At 43.7% G+C, this 26955-nt stretch overlaps 1 protein-coding gene across 5 annotated transcripts in view; it reads right to left on the reverse strand.

Moving 5' to 3' along the window:
• LOC127584888 (DENN domain-containing protein 1B-like) overlaps nt 1–26955 on the reverse strand; it is a 63770-nt gene that overhangs the window by 34290 nt on the left and 2525 nt on the right. For 4 of the 5 annotated variants that reach the window (XM_052041860.1, XM_052041861.1, XM_052041859.1 and 1 more), the window contains exons 2-5: nt 22025–22089; nt 5110–5153; nt 3993–4042; nt 480–599 (exon numbers count right to left, since the gene is read on the reverse strand). In XM_052041860.1, the coding sequence (XP_051897820.1) occupies nt 480–599; nt 3993–4042; nt 5110–5153; nt 22025–22089 (279 nt within the window). Of the gene's footprint in view, nt 1–479; nt 600–3992; nt 4043–5109; nt 5154–22024; nt 22090–26955 lie in introns of those variants that run through there. The other variant, XM_052041862.1, reaches the window with a different exon arrangement.

The following is a 26955-nucleotide window of genomic DNA, read 5'->3' on the forward strand; positions in this document are numbered from 1 at the left end:
GGTCAAAGGTGACCCCAGGATGTTGGGGCAGTAATGCTGAATGTCATGAGGAAGTGGTTAGACTCTGTTGTTTGAAATTTACACTGGTCTGGCACGTATGTGGTGTGAGTGTTACTTGCTGCTTAGCAGCAATTGCCTAGACTTTCTCTTAGTCCTGGAATCCTTTGCTACCTGAGGAACTGCAAATGGAACTGAACATTACACGGTCAACAGTGACTACTCCCAGTTCCGACCCTGCGGTTATTAATGTGCGGTTTCTGGAGCACGAGAGATTGTAGGTGTCTGGGTTTTGGAACTGGAGTGGAACTGGATATTTGGGGAGGTGGAGGTCTTTACCAGCTGGTGGGGGTAAGGGGGTAATTGGAGAAAAGGGCAATAAAAACAAATCTGCTTTGCTATTTTCCAGAGGTGTTTTGGGAGGAACCACAATGTTAGGTTGGAGAAATTTTTGAAGTTCTGGGTGCACCTCCCCACCCTACCTGAGGATACAGATGCAAGTCTTCGATCCACCAGTCAGCCGACAGAAACCAAACCGCTGGTAGCCGTCTATGTCTGTCAGCACGAAAGTGAACTGCTGGACTGTGGAACTTTCCCACTCCCTGCCAAACAGAAACAGAATTTTGTAGTTCAGTGATCAAATATCTGTTTGGTAACCCAGAGAAATTCTAATCCAATGAGTGATTCACCAGATGATTTCATGAAAACTAATGAAGCATTATGCTCGGGTGTCATTGACTCTTCTCACTGTGTTGTTCTGATCTTATATTTCATAACAGAAGTTACATTCTATCAAAAAGCCATTTCAAGCCAGGGTTCTTTGAAAGGACAGGCACCTTTAACTAAAGGGTACCTTAACCATAAACAATAAAATCCCCACTGCAAAAGTCAGCTGATGGAGCTACAACAGTGTGATTAGTTACTGCAGTTTTTTGGGGTTTGAGGAGGATTATGTTATGTCCGCGTGGTTAAATAACTTGTCAATACCCAAAGGATCAATAAACAATCTGCTGGAAGAACTCAGCATGTTGAGCAGCATCTGTGGCAGAGGGAAAAAATTGTCAAAATTTTGGGTCAATTTTGGGGAGATGGCCTGCATAAAGAGAAGGGGAGTGGTGAGACGGGGGCCAGAGGTGATTGGTGGATTGAGGAGAGGCAAAGGATGATGTGCAGATCAAGCCAGGTAGGGGAGGAGGAGAGGTAGAGTTGGGTAGCTGGATAATAGATGGTGTTGTATCTCCAACACCCAAAGGATGTCCAGCAGTCTGAGCAACAAACAATCTCAGCGAGTCGAGCAGCACCTATGAGAGGAAAGGAATTGTTGATGTTTCAGGTCGGAACCCTGCATCAGGACTGAGAGTGGAGAGGCGAGGTGTCCGGTGTAGAGAGGGGAAGGGGAGTGGTGAGACAGGAGTCTGAAGTGTTTGGCAGACTGAGGAGGGGTGTGAAATGGCAGGCAGTTGGTGCCTCACTGGGGAAGGGAGCAAGAGTGAAGTTGGAGTCAGTGGTAGATAGATAGAGAGAGGAATTGCGTGGAGTTCTGGTCGCCTCACTGTAGGAAGGATGTAGAGGCTTTAGAGAGGGTGCAGAGGAGGTTTACTAGGATGCTGCCTGGATTAGAGGGCATGTGCTTAAGGGAGAGGCTGGACAAACTTGGGATCTTTTCTCTGGAGCAGCGGAGGCTGAGGGGTGATCTGTTGGAATTGTATAAAGTTATGAGGGGCATAGATAGGGTGGACAAGCAATATCTTTTTCCCATTATTCAGCGATCCAATACCAGAGGGCATGCATTTAAGGTGATGCGGCTAGGTTCAGAATAGAAGTGAGGGGTATGTATTTTATTCAGAGAGTGGTGGATGCCTGGAATGCATTGCCTGGTAGGGTGGTGGAGGCAAATTCATTGGTGGCTTTTAAGAGGGGTTTGGATGGGCACATGAATGAGGAAAATGGAGGGATATGGGCATTCTGCAGGTAGATGGAATTAGCTATGTCAGCACAACATTGTGGGCCGAAGGGCCTGTTCTGTTCCGTGCTGTACTGTTCTACGTTCTTTTCACAGAGGAAAAAGGAGAAAAAGACAGATGAAGCAAGGTGGGGGGGGGGGGAACAGGAAGGTAATGATTAAAGACAGCTGTGGAGGGAGATAAGGGCTCCCAGTGCTGGACTCTGATAGGTAAGGAGGTAAGAATGGGAACCATTAGAGGAGAGGTGAAGGGGGGGGGGGTGGTGGGGTGGAAGGGGGAAGAATAAAACAACCCATGGGGAGGTTTACCTAAAACCAGAAAACTCAGTGTTCATGCCTTGGGGTTGTAGACTCCCGGGCAGAATATGAGGTGTTGTTCCTCTAGTTTGCATTGGGTCTCTTCCTGGCAGTGGAGAAGGCCGAGGATAGACAGGTCAGTGTGGGAATGGAAGGGGAATTGAAATGGCATGCAACTGGGAGCGTGGGATGGCCACTGTCGACTGAGCGTAGGTGCTCTGCAAAACAGCCTGGTCTCACCGATGTAGAGGAGCACCGAATGCAGTAAATGAGGTTGGAAGAAGTGCAAGTGAACCCTTGCCTCACCTGGATGGGGTTGTTTAGGTTCCTGGATGGTGGGGAGGAAGGAGCTGTAAGGATAAATGTTACACCAACTACAAGGCAGGGGAAAGTGTCAGGGAGGGATGGGTGGGAGCGATGAGTGGACCAAGGAGTCACGCAGGGACTGGTCCCTGATTGCACCTCCAGCTGTCTGAGTTTTGGTTTCTGCTAGATGAATAAAATAGGAAGCCAGCACTCATGAAAGCAAATTACATAAGAGAGTTGTACGAGAGAATTGGGATGCCAACATTCCCCAACCTGCGAGCATGGAACTTTTCCTCATATACCCAGGAGGAGGAGGGAGGAAAGTCGGCAATAAATTTAGAGAAACCAAATCCTCTGGTGACTGTTTTTGTAGCCCATGATTAATTGAAAAAGGAATAACTTTATTAGGAATGAAGAAATTTCTATACGGAAATCCAGAATCAAAATAAACCCACAGCACCACACCTTACCCTAATGAGTCCACTTTGCATTAAAATACTTACTTAATTGATGCATTATCAGGTATTATTATTCCACATTCCGCCATTTACACAGTCAGCACAAACAAGACGCTGAATTAAACGAACATCAAGACCTTCTTGAACTACTGCAATTTATGTAGGACTAAGAGCATTTTTTCAAGTATTGATATCAAACAATATCTCAATTTGCACATTAGATGAAGAATAATAAGATTGAACAAAATACCTGAACCACACACTTCACACTAGTATTTACTTCCACACTTGCCCCATCAGTCCATTTGTGCCTGCCTTCTATGAACCAGGTAATTATGAGTTTGCATTCAGTCAATCATGTCTATGTCAACTCATTGGTGTGGCACAATCTGAAACTAGTCTCATTGTCCCATTCACAGCCCAGAGCCCTTTATCTTGCTCTGCTTCAAGTAAATATCCTATGTGCCATTAATAGCTATTGGTCATTGTCCCATGACTCGCTGTAGTTATTGGAGCATTTCATGCTCCAATAATGCTGCAAAAGTTTTCCCTATCTCCCATCTAGTCTTCGCCCCTTCCCCTCACTTGTTCCCCACTCTCCCGTCTCCCTCCTGTCGCACACTTACCCCTCCCCCTTCACTCACTTGCTTTGACCCTTAAAACTTCTCTCCATCATCTTCCCTCAGTCTCCATCTCTTTCCTCTAATGATACTTGGTTTATGGCTTTGATATTGTCTAAACCAACATTAAAATAAATTTAAAGTAGCAAAATTACATTTACACTGAAAAATATGTTCAGGGTTAAACTTGCAAAATTTGAGAAGAAATTAAGCATTGGTTCAGCCTTATTGTTGTGTGGAATTCTACCTCCAGGCACTGGATGAGACCCAAACTGATTTCATTTGTGATCCCTACAGGCAACAGCAGGAAGAGCAGGTCAGACATTTCCAAAGCCATGGATAATTTCTTACCTTTCCACGTCAAAAGGGAAGCAGAACTTAGGCAGGCTCTGTAGAGATTCCTGTGAAAAGAGCAACGGGTATCTTGATGGCATAGTTATTGTCTGCTTTCAACAATGGTGGGTTAGTTATCTGTATAGGGGCCACCAATGACTCAGGTGGGGAAAACTCAGGCTAGTGCAGCATTAAGCCTTATAGTTAGAAGAACCTTATGCTCGGTTCCTGGGTCCCCAGTCTTACAATGGATTTTGTTGGAGGCTGTGCATGTGCAGGGTTAGTTATGTCATTGGTAACTGTGATTCCTCCCTTGAATGTGCAATTTCCACATATGGGGTCTCCAGGTTGGTGCTTGAAGAGTTCCTGTTTGAGCAAAGTAATGGGTAGATAGTGTAGGGTGGTTCCTAGCAGGAGGCAGCAGTTAGAAGCTCACAAGCCAGGTAGTGTTGGATGCTCCCTGTTGGGATGCAGTAGTTCTTCAACTGTAAACATAATAAAGGGATTCACTTACAAAAGAAAGTTTTACAATCACTAAGTACTTAATGTGATCCAAATAAGCATCCAATAATCAAATGTAGAACTTACTTAAATATAACTCCCATTATTTAATCAGGAGTTCAAAGTAAAAACCATGAATGTGCAGCCTGGTTAATTTCTCCGGAAAAGAGAAGGCTGAGAGGTAACCTCAGTCTTTAAGATTAGGAAGCAGTTGTTTGAAAGAGCAGACGTAGAGATATTTCTGTGGTGGACCTTAGAATGCCAGGCCATAAATATAAGACGGGCACTAATAAATCCAATTGGGAGTTCAGGAGAAATGTATTCGCCCAGAGAGTGGTGAGAATATGGAACACTCCATCACTAGGAGGGGCTGAGGTAAATAGCACTGATGTGTTCAAGGGGAAATTGGAATAGAGCATGTGACAGGAATACAGTACAGGCTGACAGAAAGTGGGAAGTGGGTCAAATGGAGCATATACAGAGAAACAGATCACTCGTACTGGATAACCTGTTTTTGGGTTGTACATTGTTCTTCAACACACACTTATGTCTAGATGTGCCCTGAGCTCAATCACTAACCAGTTTGTGACCATGGATCCATGAGCCACAGAGCGAGATAAGAAGTACAGCTTACCTGGTCATTGTAATCTTCTGGATATTGCCTCAGCACTTCAGGATCTGAAAGGGATGACAGAATTTATCAAACAGCCACCAGTCTCAGCAGTCAATTTATATGCTATGCTCTTGGTCCCTCTCTGATCTCCTGTTTAGTGTACTGACTTTCTGAAAGCACCATGGGATCTTTTGTTTCTAGGTAAACTGGAAGTTAATACAGCACCTGAGTTGCCTTGGCTAAATGCAGGAACAGTGCTAACATTAACAACCCCTTCCAAGCCCAAAAACGCAACTACTTTGGTAACCAATTTGACCTGACAGTGGTGAAACAGGTCTTGTCAGGGTTGGGTTCAATAGCCTGGCTCTAAATCCCATATCAACAAGTTAAACAGCAGAAAGAATAAAACTGGACAGACCATCTAGTATCAACTTGGGCACTGCACTGGCTCCCAGCCCAGTTGACCTTGCCAAGTCTTCCTCACAAACATCTGGCCACTGATTGACTTGGCAGCAACAGTCTGCCTGATGCTGTCAAACTAACAGGTAACATACTTGATTCCTCCATCACAAATACTGAGTATGTCCTATCCCACTAGCAGAGGAGGCAGTGGGATGGAGGAGGTGGTTTCATGGCAGAGAGGCTGGAAGGAGTAACCCTGATTAGTGAGTGAACTACGCAAAGGGTAAACGTGCTTGACCTCAGCAATCTATCTATCTGTTGCATTCATCCACGACGGCATTAGCAGAAATGAACGCTGCACAGTTCTTGTGGAGACAAAGGCCCAACATTACAATGAAGCCAATCCTTATTGATATGTGTGGTACTATGATTGTGCTAAATGCGATAGACTCAGAACAGATCTGGTGACTCAAAATTGAGCCTACATGAAGTGCTATGGACCAACAGCAAAAATCTACACCATTGCAATCTGCAACTTCACTTTGCTATTACTTTCAAAACAAGTGACCAATCCTGATTCAATGCAGAGCACAGAAGGGCCTGTTGGCAGCAGCATGAAGCATACCTATAAATTAAATGCCAACCTAGTGAAGTTGTCAAACGTGAACTAAGCAGCATGCAACATACAGAGCTAAGTGATTTCACAGTGGATTAGACCATGGATGACTGGTCTGAATAGCGCTGGACAGTTAAATAGCTAATAGGAGGAGGCTCCGCATCCTCAATAATGACAGGTCCCAGCTCTAAGAACATAAGAAATAAAAGCCCCTCACACCTGCTCCACTATTCTGATACAGTGTAGTTTTGATATAAGTTGGGCATCAGGGGACAAATCTAACACCTGCTTGATAAGCTATCTGCAAAAGTAAAATTAACATTTCCCTAATTTCCATCTTGGGGGCATGATAATACCCGTGCTCTAGCTGAAACCGGAATATAATGAGGCATGTTACATCAAGTTTGCACTGTATATCATGCCTGACATTTTACTTCAGCACCACTTTGGTGCGCTATCTTCCTATCCCTTGATTCATTTAATATCCAAAAATCTCTTGGTTGCTATCATAAATATACTCAATGACTGAGCCTCTACAGTCCTCTTGAGTAGAAAATTCTAAAGATTCACTACCTTCAAGGGGAAAGAATTTCTTCTCATTCCTGAAAGGCTGACCCGTTATTCTGAGACTGTGATCCAGTTCTAGAAACTCCAGTCAGGGAGAGCATCAACCCTGCATCTATCCAAGCCCCATAAAATTTTTGAATATTTTAATAAGATTGCTTCTTGTTCTTCTAAGCTCAAGAGAGTATAGGCCCAGTCTGTTTAATCTCCCTCAGAAGACGAACCCCTTCACTCAAAGGAATCAACTTGGTAAACCTTTGTTGCACTCCATCCTCTGCAAGTATATCCTTCCTCATGTAAGGACACTAGATGCTGTAAGGTGTTTCTACTCTTGTACTCAAAGACACTTGCAATAAAGGCCAACCAGAGGTGAAAGTAAGGTTGTATGGGCCATTATAACATACTAGTTAGAAAATATATCAGTGCAAATAGATTAAATCAGTAAAGTTAGTGATGGTAAGAAATGTGTTACTTTCGTACTGAGGCTAACCTACCATTTGCCTTCCTAATGCTTGCACATTCAATTTAGTGATTCATGAACAAGGACGTCTGAGCACCAGCACCTTTCAATCTCTTACCATGCTGATAATTGCACTATGCAATGCCTGAGCAAATGAAGAAGTCTTAAGTCTGCATGCAACAGGACCTAGACAAGATTCAGGTATGGACTGATTGGCAACAAGTAACTTTTGTGTCACAGTAATGCAGATGATGACCATCACCAACAGGAGAGAGTATAACCAACAATCCCTGACATGCAACGACTTTACCATCACTTTACCATCCCACTATTGACATCCTGGGTGTCACAACTGACCAGAAACTCAAATGAACCAACCACATAAATGACCAGATGAAAAGCCTGGGTATCCTGTGATGAGAAATTCACCTCCTGACACTCCAAAGCCTTTCCACCATCACCAAGACACAAGTCAGGAGTATGATGGCTTACTCCCCACTTTCCCGATAAGTGCAGCTACATCAACAATCAAGAAGATCAACACCATTCAGGACAAAGCAAAACACAAAAAGTGCTGGAGGAACTCAGCAGGTCAGGCAGCACCTATGGAGGGAAATAAACAGTCGATGTTTCAGGCTGAGGCCCTTCATCAGGACTGGAAAGGAAGAGGGCAGAAGCCAGAATAAGAAGGTGAGGGGAGGGGGAGGTGCACACGCAGGCAGGGGATAGGTGAGTCCAGGTGAGGGGGGAAGGTAGGTGGGTGGGTAGGTGGGTGGGGGAGGGGGGAAGATGTAATAGGCTGAGAGGTGATAGGTAGAAAAGGCAAAGGGCTGAAGGAGGAGGAATCCGGTAGGAGAGGGCAGTGGACCATGGAATAAAAGATGGGGGAGGAGAGGAGAGGAGATGGGCAGGTCATCAAGGTGGGGGAAGGAAGCCACAGGAATAAGGGAAGACAAAGAAGTGGGAGGGAGGGAGAAAAAGAAGGGGTAGAGTTACTGGAAGTTAGAGAAATCGATGTTGAGGTCATCAGGTTGGAGAGTCCCCAGGCGGAATATGAGGCGTTGTTCCTCCAACCTGCGCCTGGCCTTAATGTGGCAGTAGAGGAGGCCATGGATAGACATGTCAGTATGGGAATGGGATGTGGAACTGAAGTGGGTGGCCACCAGGAGGTCCTGGCTGTTGTGCCAGATGGAGCAAAGCAGCCTGTCTTCTACACTAAACATTCATTCCCTCCATATCTGGTGCACAGTGGCTGTTGTGGGTACCCACTACAATGAGCACTGCAATTACTCACCTAGTTATTCCAATAGCACATCCCTAATCTGCAATATCCATCATCAGGAAGTACTTCATTACATAGCAATACCACCACCCGCCTGTTTCTCTCCAAGCCACACACCATCTTGACTTTAAAACATTTTATCTTTACTTCATTGTTACTGGGTCTAAATCTTAGAACTCCCAACCTTGCAGCGTTATGGAAGAACTTTCAGTGGGAAGATTGAAGCAGATGGTGGATCAAGGGATTCTCAAGGGAATTAGGAATGGACAATAAACTTTGGCCTTTCCAGCCACACTGAAGCCCTGAAAAATGAATAAAATGGTTCATAGTTAAAATGGCCTTAGCATCATAGGCTGTTACTGGACTGTAATTTTGATGAAAAAGCAATGAATTCAGCTTCTCCTGCTCACTCCCCACCAGGTGGATGTGTGGCAATGTATAATACCTCATTAATCCTCCTATGGTGTCCCTTTTAAATTCAGCAATGTCATGTGTTTATGGCTGAATTTTGGTGAAGCCCAGATTATTGGCAGGATGACTGGCACTGCTGGGATTGGCACTAAAGCACAGGTCAAGTGGATGGCACTAACAGTGTTAAGAGAAGAAATTCACCCTCCAGTGCTCGCGCTAAATGCACAATACTCGCAGAAGTTGCAAATTGCACTCAGTTTCTGAAATTCAGTTTCATCGACTTCATTATTCTGCATTTAGCACATGCCATGGAGGATTAATTCCTATAGTTGGTAAGGTCTCTCTAATGATCTCTGTATTGTAGTAAAAGGTAGCTATTGCTTATAATATAGAAGCTGTAAGCCAGATGGTGCGAGTTCAAATCTCAAATTGTTAAACTAATTTCAAAAAATGCAGTACAGTAGCAGTTAGCCAATGAGATTTGTTTTTGCACAAATTACTGTCAACACTACAGTACTCGGGCTCATAGAAAGACAGAAAATAGGAGACAGAGAGGCCATTAGGCCATCCTGTTCCAGCTGTTCATCCACTTCAGTACCCTGTATCTCCCTCTCCCCATTTCCCTCTATCCCTTTAGCAGTAGGAACTACGTCTACCCACTTCTTGAATAGGTTTAATGACAGCCTCTGCAGTCTTCTGTGGTAGAGAATTCCTCTGGTTCACCACCCTCTGAGTGAAAAAAAAGTCACCTGATCTTGGTTCTAAATGGGATATCTGCATCCTGAGGCTGTGACCCCTGACTCTGGGCTCACCAGACATTGGGAATATCCTTTCTGTATCTAGTCTGTCTAGTCATAGAGTCATACAGCACAGAAACAGGCCCTTTGGCCCAACTGGTCCATGCCGACCAAGATACCCAATCCAAGCTAGTCCCATTTGCCAACGTTTGGCCCATAACCTTCTAAACCTTTCCTATCCATGTACCTGTCCAATTATCTTTTAAAAGTTGTTATTGTACCTGCCTCAACCACTTCCTCTGGCAGCTCATTCCACATACCATAAGACATAGGAGCAGAATTGGGCCATTTGGCCCATCGAGTCTGCTCCGCCATTCGATAATGACTGATTTATCTTTCCTTTTCAACCCCATTCTCCGCCTTCTCCCTGTAACCTTTGACACCCTTACTAATCAAGAACCTATCAACCTCCGCTTTAAATATACCCAATGACTTGGCTTCCACAGCCGTCTGTGGCAATGAATTCCACAGATTCACCACCCTCTGGCTAACGAAATTCCTCCTCATCTCTCTAAAGGGACGTCCTTCCATTCTGAGGCTGTGCCCTCTGGTCCTAGACTCTCACGACTGGAAACATCCTCTCCACGTTTACTCTATCCAGGCCTTTCAATATTCAGTAGGTTTCAATGAGATCCCCCTCATCCTTCTAAACTCCAGCGAGTACAGGCCAGAACCATCAAAAGCTCCTCACATGTTAACCCTTTCATTCCCAGGATCATTCTTGTAAACCTCTTCTGGACCCTCTCCAATGCCAGTACATCCTTCCTTAGATATGGTGCCCAAAACAGCTCACGATATTCCAAATGTGATCTGACCAACATCTTATAAAGCCTCAGCATTACATCCTTGCTTTTGTGTTCTAGTCCTCTCGAAATGAATGCTAACAATGCATTTGCCTTCCTTACTACCGACTCAACCTGTAAGTTAACCTTTAGGGAATCCTGAACTAGGACTCCCAAATCCCTTTGCATCTCTGATTTCTGAATTCACTCGGTGTTTAGAAAATAGTCTATGCCTTTATCCCTTCTACCAAAGTGCATGACCACACACTTCCCTATGTCGTAATCCATCTGCTACTTCTTTGCCCATTCTCCCAACCTGTCCAAGTCCTTCTGCAGACTCCCTGCTTCCTCAACACTGCCTGCCCCTCCACCCATCTTTGTATCATCTGATGCCATCAAAGCCATCAATTCCGTCATCCAGATTAACATATAACATGAAAAGTAGCGGACCCAACACTGACCCCCTGTGGAACACCACTAGTTACCAGCAGCCAACCAGAAAAGGCCCCCTTTATTCCCACTCTTTGCCTTCTGCCAGTCAGCCAATCTTCTATCCATGCTAGTGCCTTTCCTGTAATACCATGAGCCCCCATCTTGTTTAGCAGCCTCATGTGTGGCACCTTGTCAAAGGCCTTCTGAAAATCCAAGGAAACAACATCCACTGACTCTCCTTTGTCTATCCTGCCTGTTACTTCCTCAAAGAATTCCAACAGATTTGTCAGGCAAGATTCCCTTAAGGAAACCATGCTGGACTTCGGGCCTATTTATCATGTGCTTCCAAGTAGCCCGAAAACCTCATGCTAATAATGGACTCTAACAATCTTACCAACACTGAAGTCAGGCTAACTGGCCTATTATTTCCTGTCTTTGCCTCCCTCCCTTCTTAAAGAGTGGAGTGACATCTGCCAGTCCTCCAGAACCATTCCTGAAACTAGTGATTCTTGAAAGATCACTACTAATGCCTCCACAATCTCTTCAGCTACCTCTTTCAGAACCCTGGGGTGTAGTCCATCCGGTCCAGGTGCCTTATCTACCTTCAGACCTTTCAGCTTCTCAAGCACCTTCTCATTAGTAATAGTGATTACACTCACTTCTGCCCTTCGACTCTCTCGAATTTCCGGCATGTTGCTGGTGTCTTCCATAGCGAAGACTGACGCAAACAAAGTTGCCCCTCAGGTTCCTATTAAATCTTTTCCCTCTCACCTTAAACCTATGCCCGCTAGTTGTTGATTCCCCAACCCTGGGAAAAAGACTTGAGTGCATTCACCCTATCTGTGCCCCTCATGACTTTATACACTTCTATACGATCACTTCCCAGTCTCTACGCTCCAAGGAAAAAGTCCTGTTAGAATTTTATAGCTTCTGTGAGATCCCCTCTCATTCTTCTCCTCCTTGAGCGAATGTAAGTGTAACTGATTTACTCTCCATATATGCTAATCCTGTCATCCCAGGCAGGAATCAGTCAGTAAACCTTTGCTGCAGCCCCTCCATGGCAAAACAATCCTCCTCAGATAAGGAGACCAAAACTGATACAAAACTCCAGATGGAGTCTTCCCAAGGCCGGTACAGCTGCAGCAAGACATTCCTATTCCTGAACTCAAATCCTGTTGTGATGAAGGCCAACATATTATTTGTCCTCGTAAGTGCTCAATGCACCTGAAGGACATCCCAGGCCTCATTGAATCTTCCCTTTTTCCAATCTATCACCATTCAGATAATAATCTGTCTTTCTGTTTTTTTTTAACCAAAATGGATAATTCATGTTAAATTACATCTCCATCTTGTCTAAATCACATTGGAGCCTCCTTGCATCCACCCTGCAGCTTTGTGTTTTCTGCAAACATGGAGATGAATACATTTAGTTCCTTTATCCATATCATTGATATATATTGTGATTAGCTGGGATCCAAGCATTGATCCCTGTGGCAGCCCACTGCAACCCAGAATAAGAGCCGTTTTATTCTGGTTTATTCTCTGTTTTATTCAGTCAAACAGTTCTCACTCCATGCCACATGCCATCTTATTGTATCTTCCATTACCACCCGCCCCCCCCCCCCCCACCCCGTTTGATTTAATTTTGCACACTGACTTCTTATGTGAAACCTTATCAAAAGCCTGCTGATAAGGCCCCACATAAGAAGATAGTGTGAAAAATTAAATATGCCAAGGTCCCACATAAGAAGATAGAGTGCAAAATTTCATACACCAAATGCACTGATTATGCACTATCTATTCTAGTAATTATATCTTCAAAAAAAACTCCAGTAGATTTGGTAAGTATGATTTCTTTCATAAATCCATATTGACTTCATCCAATACCATTAATGCTTTCCAAATATTCTGTAATTACATCATTCATAATAGATTCTAGCATTTCCCCTACTACTGACATAATGCTTACAAGTCTATAATTCTTTCTCTTCCTCTTTTTTAAAATAGCTCTTCAATCTTGGCTGGACCCTTCAATCTTCAGTGAGACCCTGTAATTGTTGGCTAATGTCTAGACTTTGACTAACTTATTTAATCTTCATAACACTTATTAAACCACAATAAAATAGACAGATAGATAAAATGAAAGCTGTGATGCTCAGCAACGGTACTAAAATGTTCCTGTATGATGCCTGTGGAATATGTGTAAAATTCCTTTTAAACAACTTCAGTTGGTGAATGGTTTAGGCACAAGAGGTTACTGATTCTAAGTAGCAACATATCTCAGCATTCTTAGGAGAAGGAGGGAGTAAAGGGGAACTCCAGACATGGTTGTAGAAGTTATCATAAATCCTTGCATGACACCAGCAGAGGCTTGGGCCTATTTCCGAGCAGACAGGATATGGTTTAACACAACATGAAGTTGATCATTAACTGGAACGTTGTTCAGTTTCTCTTTCTCATATAAAATGTCTGCCCTACAACATTCCGTATTGCAGTCCACTCCCTGAAAACACCATGGCATATGCTCCGGTGAACACATTGTCATGCTGAGAGTCTGCCTCCTGTTATCTGCAGAGGTTTTGTCCTGTACAAATGTTGATCTGGTGAGGAGCTCAACAGGAAACCTGTGGCTTCAGAACAACTTAAAAAAAAATCATATTTGCAGAAATGAGTCACTCTCTGCAGCAGACTCCAAATCTTGAACCCACTCTGTTGTGCTTTAGTGCCTTTAGTTTTTACTCCTCTCTCCCAGGCATTCACCTCTGGCCAATGATAGCCTGTGTACCACAAAATGGGTTTTATTCATTTATGAGAGCGTTGAAAGCTATTTGACTAGAGTATGCATCATTGCCAAATAGGTCCTATTCACACCTCCACACTCTCCAGCACAGTGTTCAGGAATGTTCAGGAGTGTTCAGGCTTCCTTAGCCAATTGCACTAGGATCAACCATAATCCACCCCCCACCCCCACCCCACCACCTCTCATCCACCCCGGCCGAGGTCAGCAAAGCATTGCAGACTACATGGTTGTGGTCCTGACAGCCCAACGGGATAATATAGTAACACTACAGGAGTGTTATTAAACCAGATTATGCTGAGCCACATAAAGGATCAAACACTTGGTCAGTGAAGTAGTCTTTAAGGATAAAAAGTAAAAGAAAGAGGTGAAGAAGCAGGGATATTTTGGAAAGAATAGTTCTGGGCCGTGGCAACTGAAGGCATGGCACCAATGATGGATAGATTAAGTCTAGGGCAAGAACTGAGGGAGCACCAAGGCCTGGAAGGGTTATAGGACTGGAAAATATGACAGAGAAAGGAGCATGACACAAGGGGACTTGAAAATATGGATGAGAATTTTCAAATCATGGGTTAAGGACTGTTACGCTCAGGACAATCTAGACAATGGAAATTCATTTCCAGTGGCACTTGGTAAATGCTCAACGGCAACAGCAGCACTTGCTCTGTCCCACTTCTCTTCAGGACCCATGATTTTAAAATGCGTGGTGTTTTAGGGCTGTCTAGTGATACTACAGTCTGATACACCTGATCCTGTCTGATCACAGTAGATTCAAGGCTTGGTTAGTACTTGGATGGGGATTGCACAGGAACACCAGACTTTACCAAGAGAAATATGCCACCAGGTTACACTGCCTGAATACTTTCTATGATGCAAAGTACATTGCAGTATCTAAGGTGCCCTGGTTGTAGCTGCCTTGGGACTGACATTGTTCGATCCAGGCTCAGACAGGTAAATCATGAGGAAAGGTTGAATGCAGTTGGCTTGTGTTCCCAAGCTTTGAAGACTGAGGGGTGATCTGACCAAACTGTTTAAAACTTTATAATAATTTGACATAGTAAAGAGAAAAACCTTTTTTCCTTTGGTGGAGAGATCGAAAACGTAATAAACTTCAGGGCTTGGATGATCATGGGTGACGTCAGGAAGTCTCATTTCACTTAAAGCATTGTAGAAATACGGAACTTTCTCCTTACTGCACCAAAGGAGAAAAGGTTTTTCTCTTTACTATGTCAAATTCTTTTAAAGTTTTAAACAGTTTGGTCAGATCACTCCTCAGTCTTCAAAACTCGGGAACACAAGACAACTCCATTCAACCTTTCCTCATGATTTAACTGTCTGAGCCAAGGCAGCTACAACCAGGGCTCCTTAGATACTGCAATGTACTGGGCCTGCAGAGGTTCCAAGACTAAGAGCAATAGATTGTTAGGCAAGAATATTAGGTCATCTGGAGCTAAATAGAGTTTGCAGAACAGGTCAAGAAATGATCTAATTAGCTGCTGGAACCTGTTCGTGGAGTTCGATGGCCTACACTTCTTACATTCAAATATATGCAGATTTTACTTTAGTTTCTCTTCCTGATTTTACTCCTACTACAGGAAACTGGTCAGTGAGTGCCATTTAATTATAGGTGTTCAAGCCTGATCCTTTTCCCTTTTACTCCTTTTCAAATAATGATTGGGAGCTGACTTCATTTTTTCCCATCCTGAAAACACAGGTGAATTACAGTCATTTCAGGTAACTTGATTTCTCTGTCTGTATTGGGCATCTATCTGTGATATTTTCTCAGCTGGTTTCGTTCTCTTTTTCCATTTTTTTTCCTCTGGGAGTACAAGACATGTACAGCCTGACTTGCTGGGCATGTCCCTCCTGATCTACATTTCCCCACTCCTACATTCCTTCGTCTATGTTCTTTTGACTGTGTTCTCACTCTCTAATCACTCCTTTTCACTCATTGATCAGATAATCTTGTTTACCCCCATGGTCGCACCAGTTTTAGTCCATCAGAGACATTCCCCCTCTTCAACCCTCCCTGCATTTAACCAGCTTCTTTTGTCTTCTTCCCAGTTCTGACCAAAGGTCTTCAATCTGAAGCATTAATTCTTGTTTCTTTCCCCACAGATGTGGCCTGACCTGCTGAGTATTTGCAGCATTTTCTGTTTTTATTATAGGGAATTACAGTATCTTCATCAGAGCCAGGTAAATGAACACAGACAAAGGCATCATTTGAAACTTTCTGGCCAAATCTCAGTGCAACTATTCATGATGCATTTACCAATAATAAGGGCACTAATTAGATCTGTAGTTATGTTACTTTCTCACAGAAACTGGCAGTACAGAAGAAGGTCATTCATGTCCATGGCAACTAGAGAAAGTGCAAAGGAGATTGAGGATTTTGACAGGTGGAAAATTCTGAGAAGAGATTGGCTAGGCTGGATTGTTTTCTCTGAAACAAAGCAGACTTTTGGTTAACCCACTTCCCAGGTTTTGGTCCATATTGTGGCTCATTCCGGTTTACCCTGTCTGTCTTTCAGAATTTCATACCCATCTCCTAATATTCCACCTGTCAAAATCCTCAGATCTTCTTTGCACTCTCTCTAGTGCTATTGCACTTGTTTGGTGATCAGAATAACAGATAGTTCTTTGACTGTGGCATAACTATTCCAGTATAATCTTGCTGCTCTTGTATTCTATGTCTTAGTCAATAAAAACATGTATGCCTCCTTAACCGCCTTATCTACCTGTCCTGCTACCTTTACTGGACATGCTCTCCAAGATCCCTCAGCTCCTTACACTTTTAAGGATCTTATCACTTATCATGGATTCCCTTGCCTTGTTCACCCTCTCTGCATTGAATTTCTTTGCCACTTTTGTGCCACATAATCACGTCATTAAGGAGAAACCAAAGAGATTTTATAAGTAAAAACCTAGGACCCATACACCAGAAACCCTAACATCTGTGGTAGGTAAGTTACTGGAGAAGATTCTGAGGGAGGGATAAGATATACATGCATCTGGAAAGATAGGGGTTGATTAGGGGCAGTCAGCATAGCTTTGTGTGTGGGAGATCATGTTTTAGGAACTTGACTGAATTTTTTGATCAAGTGACCAAGAAGGTCAATAGGGGCAGGGTAGTAGATGTAGACTTCATACATACTTCAGTAAGGCCTTTGATAAGGTTCCACATATTAGGCTGCTCAGGAATGTTAGACAGCATGGGATTCAGGGACAGCTGGCTAATTGGATATACAATTGGCTTGATGATGGGAAGCAGAGAGTGATGGTGGAAGGGCTGGAGGCAGATGACACTAAAATAGGTGGTATAATTGACAGTGAAGAAGTTTATCAAAAATTACAAGGGGATCCTGATCAGCAGGGTAATTGGGCCAAGGAATCAGTTAAGTGTGAGGAGTTGCATTTTGGAAAGTAAACAGGAGGGCCCTGGCGAGTGTAGTAGAAAAGATGGAGTTCAGGTACATGGTTCCCTGAAAGTAGAGTCACAGGTAGACAGGGTGGTGAAGAAGGTTTTTGGCATGCTGGCCTTCGTCAGTCAAAGCATTGAGTATAGCAGTTGGGAGGTCATGTTGCAGTTGTACAAGGTACTGGTGAGGCTGCATTGTGTTCAGTTTTGGTCACCATGTTATAGAAAAGATGTTATTAAACTGGAAAGAATGCAGAAATGATTTACAAGAATGTTGCCAGGACTAAATGAACTGAGCTATAGGGAGAGATTGGACAGGCTAGGGCTATTTTCCTTGCAGTGTAGGAGATTGAGAGGTGATCTTAGCGAGGTGTATAAAATCATGAGAAGAATAAATAGGGTGAATGTGCACAGTCTTTTTCCCAGGACTGGAGAATCAAGAATTAGAAGGCATAGATTTAAGGTGAGAGGAGAAAAATTTAATAAGAACTTCAGGGGCAATATTTTACACAGAGGGTGGTACATATATGGAATGAGGAAGTTATGAGGTGGGTACAACTTTTATAAGACAATTGGACAGGTACATGGATAGGAAAGGTTTGGAAGATATGGGCCAAGTGTGGGAAAATGGGACTAGCTTGGATGGGCACCTTGGTCGGCATGGACCGGTTAGGCCGAAGGGCCTGTTTCTGTGCTGTACAACTCTATGACTCTAAGTAATCATGCAATTATTGAAAACAACTTTGCTAGTTAAACGTCAGAGCATCAGAGGAACCCGGAACCTGAAGCAGGGGTAGAGGAGTTAGGAGCTGCGTCTCTGGTGCTGGAGTCTGAGCAAAATATTTTAAATTCTCCCTGCCAAGACTGGTAACTCAGCTTTGGGGTATTTCCTTGGTGAGAACAGAATGAACTTTTCCTCAGGGATCAGTGCTAGGACCTCCGCTGTTTGTGATATATATGTATATGTCTCAGATGAAAACGTAGATGGGTGGGTTAGTAACTTTGTAGAAGACATGACGATGAGTGGAGTTGTGGACAGTGTAGAGGGCTGTCAAAGAATACAGCAGGATATACATCAGTTAAGGATGTGGGCAGAGAAACGGCAGATGAAGTTTAATCCAAGCAGGTGTGAGGTGTTGCACTTTGGGAGGTCAAATGTAAGGGGGAAGTATACAGTAAATGACACAACCACTAACAGCTTTGATGTACAGATGGATCTTGGGGTCCGAATCCATAGCTCCCTAAAAGTGGCAACACAAGTAGATAGGGTAGTAAAGAAGGCATATGGAATGCTTTCCTTCATTGGTCGGGGCATTGAATATAAGAGTAAGGAAGTCATTTTACAGCTATATAAAACTTTGGTTAGGCTGCACTTGGATTGCCAGGATGCTGACTAGATTAGAGGGTATGAGGTATAAGGAGAGGCTGGACAAACTTGGGTTGTTTTCTCTGGAGTGTTGGAAGCTGATAGTTGTAATGAAATGATCTGTATGGATGACATGGAAAACAAAGTTTTTCACTGTACCGTGATACATGTGACAATAATAAACCAATTTATCAACCATTAAACTTTCTTCCACTGAGCCAAGTTTTATTCCAACATCCACTTCCCTTGGGTCCCACGGGGTTTTTCTTTACTGATCAATTTGCCACATAGAACTTTGCCAAAGTTGGTTATATCATGTTGGTTATATCATTGCAAATTCGCTCTTTCCTTTTAATGGGAGCATATTTGTTCTGAACTATCACTATCTCTTCTTTGAATGCCACCCCCAGCCCCATTCCTGACACTAATTTACCTTCAAATGGCTCTTTTCAGTCCTTTTTTGCAAATTTTGCATTGGTCTCGTAAAGATGACCTTATCCCAATTTTGATCTTTCACTCTTGGTCTACCTTACCTAGTCTCCATAAAGATGATACCTCCAATTGAATTATGATCAATGTCTTCAATATGTTCTCCCACTGCAACCCTTTCCACTTGTCCAGGCTCTTTTCCTAAAATTAAGTCTGGTCCTGTATCCTCGCTTGTTGGACTTACTACATACTAATTGAAAAGATTCTGTTGAATGCACTTCAAAAATTCTGCTCCTTTTCTAACCTTTACTCTGTTACTATCACAGTTAATGTTACAGTGGTTCAGATCTCCTGCTTTACTGCCTTCTCATTTTTGTCACTTTTCATAAATTCGCCTGTGTTCATCCATGTCGTGCCAGAGGCTACTGCACACTTCTGACAATCTGATTGCCCTTTTTGTTGCTTAACTCATCCCCTTTGGTTTCATTTGATGATCTCTCTAGCATAGCATCCCCCTTTCACAGCACTAATTCTTTCCTTCACCAACATTGCTCCACCTCCTCCTACTTCATCCGCAACTACATCCTCTGAACTTCCTGTAATCGAATGTAGAGATGCCAAACTTTAAGCAATATTTTGGTAATGGCCACATTACCATTCTTCCGTGTCTACTTCTATTCTCAGTTCATTTCCTTTATTTCCTAGATTCCTTGTATTAAAATACAAACAATTAAACACTGAAAAGTACTTTGTTTCCTTTCCCTAGTTTCCACTACCTTCCAGTTTCACTGCTGTGTATTAGGTTTGTTTACTAAACCACTACCTTCTGGACAGAAGACTTTCTCCCTTCTGAAACTGCTGTCAGGTTCCCAACCCTTTGCCCAACTAACAACAGTCATCACTGGTACCAGCAAATCTGTCTGCAAGGACATTGGTCCTGGTTATGTTCAGATGAAACCCATCTGACTTGTAAGATGTCTCCTCCCCAGGAACTGGTCCCAATGCCCTAAGAATATGGGCCTCCCTCCTGCATCACCTTCTAAGCAAGAGGTACATATGCACTGTCCTTCTATTTGTATGCTCACTGGCACAGGTAGTAACCTGGAAATTACTACCATTGAGATCCATCTTTATAATCTCCTCCCTAGCTCCCAGTAATCTTCCTGCAGGACCTCATTCCTCCTTCTGCCTGTCTCATTGATTCTCATATAAACCATGATCTTTGACCATTCACCCTTATTACCCAGAATGTTCTGCCGATGGCCCTTGATATCCTGGACCTGAGCATCTGGGAGACAAGGTATCATCCTAGAATCACGTTTATGGCCACATGCCCCATTAACTACTGAATCCCCTATCATTGTACTTCTCCTGTCACGACTCATCTCTTTAAATTGTGTCAGCCGTGGAGCCATGAAGTGGAGTCTTGAGGAACCAGAGGCTTCTTTAGTATTCAGAAGTGAATACCAATTAGAGAGTATGATGCATTCAGCGGCCTCCTGCACTATCTGCCTGGTCCACCTGGCCCATCTCATGGTCATTTGTTCCTTCTTCTGGCTGTAGACACTTAAGCTGCAGCATGATCTTCTCCTCATGGATGCTTTGAAGTGATATCAGGTGCTGCTCAGATTCCAAAAATTGGACCTTAAGATCTTTCAGTCGATGACACTTTTGGCATTTGTGATTGTCATTAAAGGCTCTGGTAGCACAAACCCCTGACCCTCTGCTCCCCGAGGACCTCACATCCAACCCTGAACCTCTAATATCCTGACACTTCGGCCATACAACCCTCCAAGCCCAAGATGATTTGATCACCAACCATGGCCTCCCCACAAGACACCAATCCCACCCCAACCTTCCTCCCAAAAGCCACAACATCCAGGAGTCAGTTCTCTGATTGCTGACCACCCCATCAACTTATTCCTGATGCTGATTGCTGACCAGGGCCTCCCCTGAACCTAATTCTTTGATTAATGATCACATACCTTCCCACTCGTGCTCAACTCAACCTTAGCACTCACATTCTGACTGGCCCCCAATGGCTTCACAGCACGATGGAAAAAAACTGCAACGATGGTTCAGTAACCCAATTGGCTGAAATAAACAGTGGATGGCCTACAATAAAAATTGTCATCGCCATGCTGTGCAATGTTTATGTAATGAGTCTTTACCAGCACACAACAACTTCTAGGCCTTTAGAATCCTTGGAGTGAGTACATTTACCAGAATGATAACAGGACTCAAGGAGTTAAACTGGACTTTGTATTCCCTCCAGCTTAGAAGTCTTAAGGATGGTCTAATTGAGATGATTCAAAATGCGAGGGAGGATTCAGTAGAGTCAACACAGGGAAACCATTTCCTCTGGTGAGGTGCGGAAAATGAGCTGCTGGAGGAACTCAGCAGGTCAAGCAGCACCTATGGATGGAAATGGACAGTCAAAGTTTTCTGGTCGTGACCACCTGGACCGAAAGAGGGGAGATCGCCAGTATCCAGAGGTGAGGGGGAGGGGTGTGGCAAAAGCTGGCAAATGATAGGCGGATGCAGGTGAGGAGGGGTTGATTGGCAGGTGGAGTCAGGTGGGGGAGGGAAGTGACAGAGGCTGGGAGGTGATCAGTGGAGACAACAAGGGCTGGCAGGTTATGGAATATGATAAGGAAGGAAGATGAAAGGAACAAATAAGGGAGAGAAGGTGGGCAGCTCAGAACAGGGGATAGGGGGCCCAGTGAGAGGAATGTGTTAGGTGATCGGCAGATGGAATAGATGGAGGAGGGGAAAGAATTGGGTGATAGGGTCTGGGGGAGGCGGGGGAGTGGGGCAGGGTTTGAATGAGTGTGTGCGTGAGAGGACCTGGGCAGGAGAGAGGAATCTGCAACTCTCTTTCCCAGGGGCAATCAGAGTTTTCAAAACAAAGAACAATAGATCTCTGTTAGTTATGTGCATTAAGGCATTGGATCAGAGGCAGATAAATGGAGTTGATACAGAGACCAATCAGACTACAGAGGCTGATTGAAGTTCTGAATGGCCACGTCCTGTTCTAATGTATGAAACAGATGAGAGGTGAAGAAACTTTGCAAAGATCCTGTTAATCAAGTAGTCTCGATATCTGTCTCATGAAAATATTTAAGAATCAACTTGAGAGCAACTTTTTGGTTCTTCCTTTAAGTAATTTTTCACACTCACCAACATCTGTTGATTTTGGACACAAGGCCTCAATAAACCATTCAAATATCCTTTCTGGGTTCTCTCTAAAATAAAAAAGGAAATAAAAAATGTTAATCCATATCAGCATCCAGAAGGGTTTACTCCCTTTCCTGAAGTACTGAGTACAGGCTGCCCCGGGTAATGAACAGGTTCTGATTTTACAGATGTCCATCAGTCGATTTTGTCCATAAGTCAGAAATACACAAAAATTACTTGATCTGGTAACCACACCTCCACAGTATTGTAATGAGTGGCATCAAAAGCACATAAGACATGATGAGAAAGAACAATTACTACAAGGGGAGAGAGAGAGAAAATTAGTTCTGCCATCTGTAGGAACGAACGTATGTTGGACCTTTGAATTAAATAATATAATGGGAACTCATTCGCATGTAGGGGTGTTCATCAGCCGGGCGTTCATAACTCAGGGACGCTCTGTAACACTGGGCAAAAAGTCCCAGCCCTATGATAACCAGTTTCTTGACCATATCATCGTGAACCTAGGAGATACTTCAGCACACACATATATACATACTCATAAAGGAATAACTGCTTTGCAAGCCACGCCATAATGGAAATTAAAGAATTAAATTACTCTTTGCTTTCCAAGAAATTCCTTCTGCTTTCTTTCAACCCAATTCCTTGCAACTCAAGGGTCCGCACTTGTGTCTCTGCTGCTGGAAGTCATTACGCTCTCTTTGAGAAATATTTCCACCCTGTTTGAAACAATCCTCCTAATTCCCTCCTTTAAAAAGTCCAGCCTCCAAGCACCATCCCATCTTCAGCTTTCTGTTTCTCCTTTAGATTGCTGAATCTGTTTTCCAACTATCTCTCACTAGTCAGTGGTTTATGATGGGTTCTAGCTTACCCATGGTTTAAGACCACTCCACTCAAAGTTAACAGTGATACCTGGGTGATTAATTGAAATCTACTGTCCTTGCTGAGATTTCTCAATCTCTTTCTTGCCTCTATACTGCACAGTTATATTACTACCTGCCTTGGCATGCAAGCCATGATCTTAATAAAGGGGTGGGGGGTGGGGGGGGGAGTGGGCACAATGGATCAATTATAGTGCAGACTGGTGTCAAACAAGGCTGTATCATTGCCCCAACACTTTCCCCAATCTTTCTTCCTACGATGCTGCATCTCAGCACCAACGATCTTCTTGCTGAAGTGGAGCTAATCAAAAGGACAAAGAGGAAATTGTCCAACCTTTGTTGTCCCCTCATCAGAACCAAAGTTCAGTCATTGAGCTACTGTCCAAAGACAATGCTTGCAGATGGGCACAGTTTGTCAATTCATACACTGAAGCATGAGAGAATATGTGCAAAGCTAAGATCCATTACCAATCTGTCCCACTGTAAAACATCAACCTTGACTATAAATAACTGTACACCAGAAAACCTGAACCACTTCTCATACCTTGGGGGCTGCCTCTCAACAAAGGCAGACAGCAACAGTAACATCACTGTTGTCTTCAGTACACAAGCACATCCTTTAACTGAGTAAAAGTGTATTTAAAGATCAAGATCTCAAACCCTGCACAAACCTCATGATCTACAGGAAGCAGAGTTTCATTCCAAAGTGTGCTCAAGCCACACACAGCATGTACAGCCACCACGCATATAGCTAGGCATGTTTGCTTATGGAAGACTGCTCTGAATGGAGTCTGTGCCTCAGTATGCTGGGAAAGTGACAGCAGTCAGTAACTGTCCCATGGGGGGGGCAGGGCAGAGAAGGTAAATGTTTCAGTGGGGCTCACAGCATGCCAAAGCTGCCCACAGCCAATGAATTAGTCTGCTGCCTCACTGTTTCTGTTACCCAGATACAAAATTGACCTCCGGCGTTATGTGTGGAGTTTGGATGTTCTCCCTGTGACTCCAAGGGTTTTGTCCAGGTGCTCCAGTTTCCTCCCACATCCCAAAGGCGTGTGGCTTTGCAGGTTAACTGGCCACTGGAAATTATCCCTAGTATGCTGGTGAGAGGTATGAGAATGTGGGGAGAATGAAAAGAAGTGGGATATAATGTAGGATTCGTGTAAGTGGGTGGTTAATAGTCTGCATGGACGTGGTGGGCCAAAGGGCCTTTATCCTTGCTGTATCTCCATGACTATCACTCCCTGCCCTTTCATATACTTCTCAGACATGGTCTTCCTGCAACAGGCCCCTCAAAGCACTGGAGTGATATCCCCAACACTGCCTCCACAAAAGCCTGCAAATCCACTGGCAGAATATGTCAACCAACATTAGTGTCCTCTCACAGGCCAATATCTCCATCATTACAGTGGTGCAGTTCCAGCGAGCCAGGTTCAGCCTTGACCCCTCATGCTCGTTGTTTGCCCGTTCTCTCTGTGACCACACAGGTTTCCCCTGGTTTCCTTGCACATTTCAAAGAAGTGGAAATAGCCTGAAATGGCCCCCTTCTATGGTGTAAGGAAATATGGAAAATTAACACTCAGCCAGTTCAACTGGGCATGTCATGTTGTTCACATGCCTGACACCTGAAACAGAAAGTCTACTCCGACTTTCATCACAACTAGAAATTACCAGATAGACACAGGAAATGATTCATGAATGTACTCAAAACTTTCCTAAAAAAGTCTAAAATCCCCACCAACTCATGGGAATCATTGGCCATGACAACTCATAATGGAGAAGTATTCGGGATGGCACTGAGAACCTCTGTGTGTTCCTGATGCTTGGACTCAAAAGCATCAGGAACACACAGAAACGCAGTATAAACGATGGAAGGAGCAAAATCTTCCCAAATTACTCACCCATCTGCCCTGCCAAGCACCTCCTGTCCCACCTGTGCCAATATCTCTGGTTTTCTAAATTGGAGTCTCAGGAGAGGAGCTACCTATCCATACACAGTCACGGTATCTACTTAAGTGGCATCCATCACTCTGCTCCATTATGCCATGGCCCATAAACTAAGCTCCATTAGATTCATTACATGCATTCTACTGTTTTCCTGTATCAGACCACAAGCCCATAACATGCAACCTTATCTTCTAATCTCTCACCACTGTTGCTGTACCTTCTGTCTGATACAGAGTTAATACTTCCTGATGGTTCCATATTAATCAAGCTGAATCCACCACACAAGATTCCCTTTAACAACTACAGCATATCTGGAACCAGCTGGAAATACCAACTCAGCTTCAGCCCAATCACCAATTCAGTTTCAGGATGTGGACGTTTGCCATCTCTTGATCCAGCCAGACCCAGACCTACTTTGAAACCCACCATTACCTGCCATGCTCCTAGACAATGGGCTTTATTCCATTCTGATTGGTTATAGGTCCCCTTTGAGTTGAGCAGCCAAAGCCTTCACTGCCTTGAAGAACAACTTTTGTAATTCCTTTTCTGCCTCTGAGCATCCACCTTTGCCAAGCTCTTATTGCTTCAGATCTCTGCGGCTGATATCCTCCCCATCACAAACACCTCTCTTGCCCTCACCCAACTCATGAGACTTGCTCTAATCCGGCAGATTGTCTTTACATCTTTGGCCTTCTTTTCAACTCCTCTCGGGCAGTGTTTCATCCTCAGTGGGAAATCACCAACAACATATCTTGCTTTTAACATGCTAATGTGCCTCTTCTTGACAACAGGCTGTTTTAAACAATATTTGCACAGATAGCCAACCTGATCAAAGAGGTAGGTTTTGAGGTGCAGTATGAAGAGGAGAGAAATGTAGAGGTGCAGAGGTTAAGGAAAGGAATTGCAGAAATTAGTCCTCAGGTGTCTAGAGGTACAGCTGCTAATGGTAGAGTAAAGGATATTGGTAATGTACTAGAAGCCACAATGAAGACAGTCAAAGACCTTACAGTGTGGAGGTGATTACAGTGATAGGGAGCACAGAGGTCACAGAGCCAGTCACACATTCTTTCACATAACTTCCACACCTGGATCATGGCACAACTTAACCACTCTACTCCATTACTGTTGGCTGATTTTTGAGTCACTCCACTGACACCTGGACTTTTGCTCAAACCACATCCCTTTCATCCTTTTCAAAAGCTGTCTTGCTGGCCTCAAAACTGCTTATCTTTCACCACCCACTCCTTCAAACCAGTCCCCTTACACAAGGAGAATTAGCTAAAGAATGCAGGTGTTTTGAAAAAATACAAATAAAACTTATCATTGAAGAAAATTAATTGAAGTCTCATGCTCAACAATATGTAAAAAAAAGAGATAGGAAATGGGAACTGAACAGGTGAAGAAAAGGAACAAAGCTTCACACAGGAGCACAAAGAGAGGAACAAAAGGAAATGCACAGAAGCAGAGGGACACAGCTGGGGGCCAACAAAGGAGGGGATTGAATAAAAGTACAGGAAAAAGTAAAGGAAGGTTCATAGGATGTAGCCCAATGTCTGCTTCATGCTACATTAGCTAAACAGGGAAGCTGGGATGAGAGTAGGATCACAGGGTAGGAAGAGAAACATTGGAGGGATTTACTGCTTCTGATCACTATCACCTGATTAACATGGAAGTATCAGGTAAGAATGGAATTAAGCTTGCTGTGATGATCCTAATTCATTAACCTTCCAGTTTTTGCTCTTTAATCTTACAAGGAAAGAACTGTCACAGGCTCAGAACTAGAAGGTGGCAGACAGGAAGGCAACGACTCCATCCCTGTACATCAATTTCTACTGGACAGAAATGTAGACAATTGGATCAAAAAGGAAACTAACGATAAAGATGGCTCCAGTACCCTGACCATTGATAGCGCAGTCCATTCTGACACTCTGATTTTGTCCCTGTAGCTGCCTGTGCTCCAGCATTTCACCATGATCACCATGAAGTTGTGGGCATGCTATGTTGGCACTGGAAGCATGGCGACACTTAGGGGCTGCCCTCAGAATACTCTACGCAAAAGATGTATTTCACTGTGTGTTTTGATGTACA

This window comes from Pristis pectinata, chromosome 31, assembly GCF_009764475.1.
Source record: "Pristis pectinata isolate sPriPec2 chromosome 31, sPriPec2.1.pri, whole genome shotgun sequence".
NCBI lineage: Eukaryota > Metazoa > Chordata > Chondrichthyes > Rhinopristiformes > Pristidae > Pristis > Pristis pectinata.